Genomic DNA, 3711 nt, shown 5'->3' with positions numbered 1-3711 from the left:
GCCCACCTTCCTGAGCCATCTTAATAGCACATTCCCACTGCTTTCTCTTCTGAACCTGTTCTGGCTTTAATGATGATAAGACTTGATCCCACGTCCGACCAAGTTGCTTCCGAGAAATTGAGTCGATAGAAATGAAATGAAATTAAATCAAATGAGACGAGATGAAATACAACGGCAGCTTCTTCGAAGAAAGAAAGAGCAGTCAAGTGCTTAAAAAGTCTTTTGGTTCACACCGTCACTTGATATTGTTGTCCTGCACGGAAGAACTTTTGTTTCCTCTCCGCTCTCTGCACTTTGTTTCAACCCTTCTGGGCATTCTTGTTTAATCCTCTGTCGCTCACGAACCAAGCCATGCCCATCGCAGAGCTCTTTCTTGGCGCCTTTCTTCAGGTGCTATTTGATAGGTTGGCCTCTCATGAACTTCTCAAATTTGCGCAACACAAGGGTATCGATACACTACTAAAGAATTGGGAGAAGAAGCTGACCAGTATTGACCAGGTGCTGATTGACGCAGAGGATAGGCAACTGACTGGTGATCTCAGGGTGAAGTCGTGGCTTGAAGATCTCAGGAACTTAGCCTACGACATCGAAGACTTGCTTGATGAGCTTGTCACAGAATCCGCCAAAAACAAGTCCGAGGCAGAACCCAGCACTAGCAAGGTGAGTTTCCTTCTTCCAAGTTGTTGCTTCAATTTGAGCTCGAGAGCATTTATGTTCGATCGTAAAATGCGAGCCAAGATGGAAGAGATGGATAGTAGACTAAAGAATAGCATCACTCAGAAAGATATTCTGCGCCTGAGAGAGTATGACGGGCAGCGATCAGCATACCGCCCACAGAATTTGCCTTCTCCCACTACGCATTTGACCGAGGAATTTTTCATTGGTAGGGAGGATAAAAAGATGGAGATCCTCGAATTACTGACCAAAGAAGAAGACGATGGAACATATACCGATGTAAAAAAGATTCCCATTGTAGGGATGCCGGGTCTTGGGAAGACGGCTCTCGCTCAGCAAGTTTTCAATGATGATAGAGTCACTAACTATTTTGATGTAAAAGCATGGGCTTGTGTTTCCGATGATTTCGATGTGCTTTCCATTACAAGGAGTATCCTAGAGACAACCAACCCCCAGTTGTCCTGTGAACATAAATCCCTCAATTGGCTTCAAGACGAGCTCACAAAAAGCCTTTCAAGGAAAAAGTTTCTCGTTGTATTAGATGATCTTTGGGACAAGAATTATGAAAACTGGATTTTCCTCTTGAAGCCTTTTCGATCGGGAGCGAAAGGAAGCAAGATCATAGTCACGACTCGTGACCGCGAGGTGGCTTCAATGGTCGATGCTCGATTGATAACTCTAGAAGTGTTGTCACCAGATTATTGTATGGAGCTGTTCGCATTTCATGCCCTTGGAGTTCGAAATTTCAATAATCATCCCAATCTTGTTGTATTAGGCCGAAAAATAGTGGAAAAATGCAAAGGTTTGCCATTAGCCGTGAAGGCATTGGCTGGGCTGCTACGCAATACAGACAATCCCCGTGAATGGGAAGATATATTGAAGAGCAAGATTTGGGATATATCAGAAGATAGAATTAACGTCCTTCCGGCTTTGAAACTTAGCTACCTCCATCTCCCTTCCCATTTGAAGAGATGTTTTGCTTATTGTGCTATATTTCCCAAGGACTATGAAATCCAACAGGACGAGTTGATTTGCTGGTGGATTGCAGAAGGCTTAGTGGAGGCAAAAGGAGCAAAGAATAAGTGGAATGTAGGTTTGGATTATTTCAACGACCTAGTAAATAGATCGTTAATTCTAAAGTCGGGTAGCAATGAATCACAATTCTTGATGCATGATCTTGTGAATGACCTGGCAAAGCTAGTTGCCAGTCCAACTCATTTTGACTTGGGGGAGTTTAAGGGTGATCACAATAATACATCTTCAGTTCGTCACGCCTCATTCATATCCAGCGAATACATTCTACCAGAAAAATTCAAGATATATCATGGAATGAAGGGACTCAGGAGCTTCATATCATTAAAACCATTTGGAAATTACAAAGTGTCCCAAAAAGTGCTATGTGACCTGTTGTTGGCATTGAAGTATTTGAGGGTGCTTTCATTAAGTCACTACTGGATAACTGAGATACCAGATTGCATAGGTGAACTGATGCACCTAAGGTACCTTAATCTATCATATACAGGTATTAAAACGCTTCCAAATTCAATTGTTGCATTGTACAACCTAGAGGCTTTGATGTTGCGAGGGTGTCGTGAACTTTTGGAATTACCAAAAGGCATGGAGAATCTAATCAATCTCAGATTTCTCGACATTAGCAACACTACAAGACTAAAAGCGACGCCGCTATATATAGGTAAGTTGGTGGGTCTTGAAATGATGTCGAAGTTTGTAGTGGGAACGGGAAATGGCTCAAGGTTAGAGGAGTTAAAAGACCTAGAGATCCTTAGAGGGGAATTGTGCATCTCTGATTTGCATATGGTTCGAGAAGCCAAAGATGCTAGCGATGCCAATTTATGTGTGAAGAAGGGAATATGCCGGTTGACCATGCAGTGGAGTACAAATTTTGAAAATTCCCGTAATGAAGAGCTTGAAAGAGAGGTCCTTAACTTTCTTTGCCCTCACAAAAACCTTGAAAATCTCACAATATCCTATTATGGTGGCCTAAAATTCCCATCATGGTTAGGAAGTCCCTCACATGATAAGATAGTGCATTTACATTTACACGGGTGTTAGAAGGTCAAAACATTACCATCGCTCGGGCTACTACCTTCCTTGAAAGAACTGTACATCAAAGATTTAAATGCAATATGCACAATAGGGTCGGAATTTTATGGAAGTAACAATCCTTTTCCGTCCTTAATAACTTTGAAAATCGAGGGCATGCCATTGTGGAAGGACTGGTCTCATTGTGTCGGCATCGAAGAAGTTATATTCCCTCATCTTGAGCATCTCGTCATTTATCATTGTCCTATGTTGATCGGAAGATTGCCTAGTCAATTAAGCTCCCTCATAAAGCTTGCAATCTACTCTTGTCCGCATATGGATGCATCGCTCACTATCATGAGCCTTCCATCTCTCAATGAATTAGAATTTGAAGGTTGTAATGAGGGGGTGCTCCAGAGTTTGGTAAGCTCGGCATCTCTAACTACTCTAACCATAGATGATGTTATTGAACTTGCTTGCTTAAATCATGGATTGACAAGCTCCTTGATCAAGCTAGAAAAGTTGAAGATCGTGGGGTGTACAAAGTTAAGATATTTGTGGCAAGACGGAGATGCAATTCGGAATCTTAATTGTTTGAAGAGCTTAGTTGTATGTAGATGTCCGAATTCATACATTTTGTGGCTAAAGAAGGAGATATAGAGCTGCTGGCAGCCTCGAGACTATCGAATTGCAAAAGTGCATCAAAGTTAGAGAGAAGCTTCCAAGCAAAGTTGATGTTGTTGAACTGGCTTGCTTAAATCATGGATTCACAAGCTCCTTAATCAAGCTAGAAAAGTTGAAGATCGTGGGGTGTACAAAGTTAAGATATTTGTGGCAAGACGGAGATGCACTCGGAATCTTAATTGTTTGAAGAGCTTAGTTGTACATAGTTGTCCGGAATTCATACATTTTGTGGCTGAAGGAGATATAGAGCTACCTAGCAGCCTCGAGACTATCGAATTGCAAGAGTGCATCAAGTTAGAGAAGCTTCCA

At 41.8% G+C, this 3711-nt stretch overlaps 1 protein-coding gene across 1 annotated transcript; it reads left to right on the top strand.

Annotated features, from left to right (window-relative positions):
- Positions 1-351: 351 nt before the first annotated feature.
- Positions 352-2462, top strand: LOC120290765 (putative disease resistance RPP13-like protein 1). The gene is made up of 2 exons (XM_039307169.1): positions 352-2174; positions 2408-2462. The coding sequence occupies exons 1-2, from the start codon at positions 352-354 to the stop codon at positions 2460-2462; spliced, it is 1878 nt and encodes a 625-aa protein (XP_039163103.1).
- Positions 2463-3711: the final 1249 nt, after the last annotated feature.

Source organism: Eucalyptus grandis, chromosome 2, assembly GCF_016545825.1.
Source record: "Eucalyptus grandis isolate ANBG69807.140 chromosome 2, ASM1654582v1, whole genome shotgun sequence".
In the NCBI taxonomy this organism is placed as follows: domain Eukaryota; kingdom Viridiplantae; phylum Streptophyta; class Magnoliopsida; order Myrtales; family Myrtaceae; genus Eucalyptus; species Eucalyptus grandis.
Note: the sequence above shows the minus strand (reverse complement) of the source record. Positions and strands in the feature narration are given on the sequence as shown.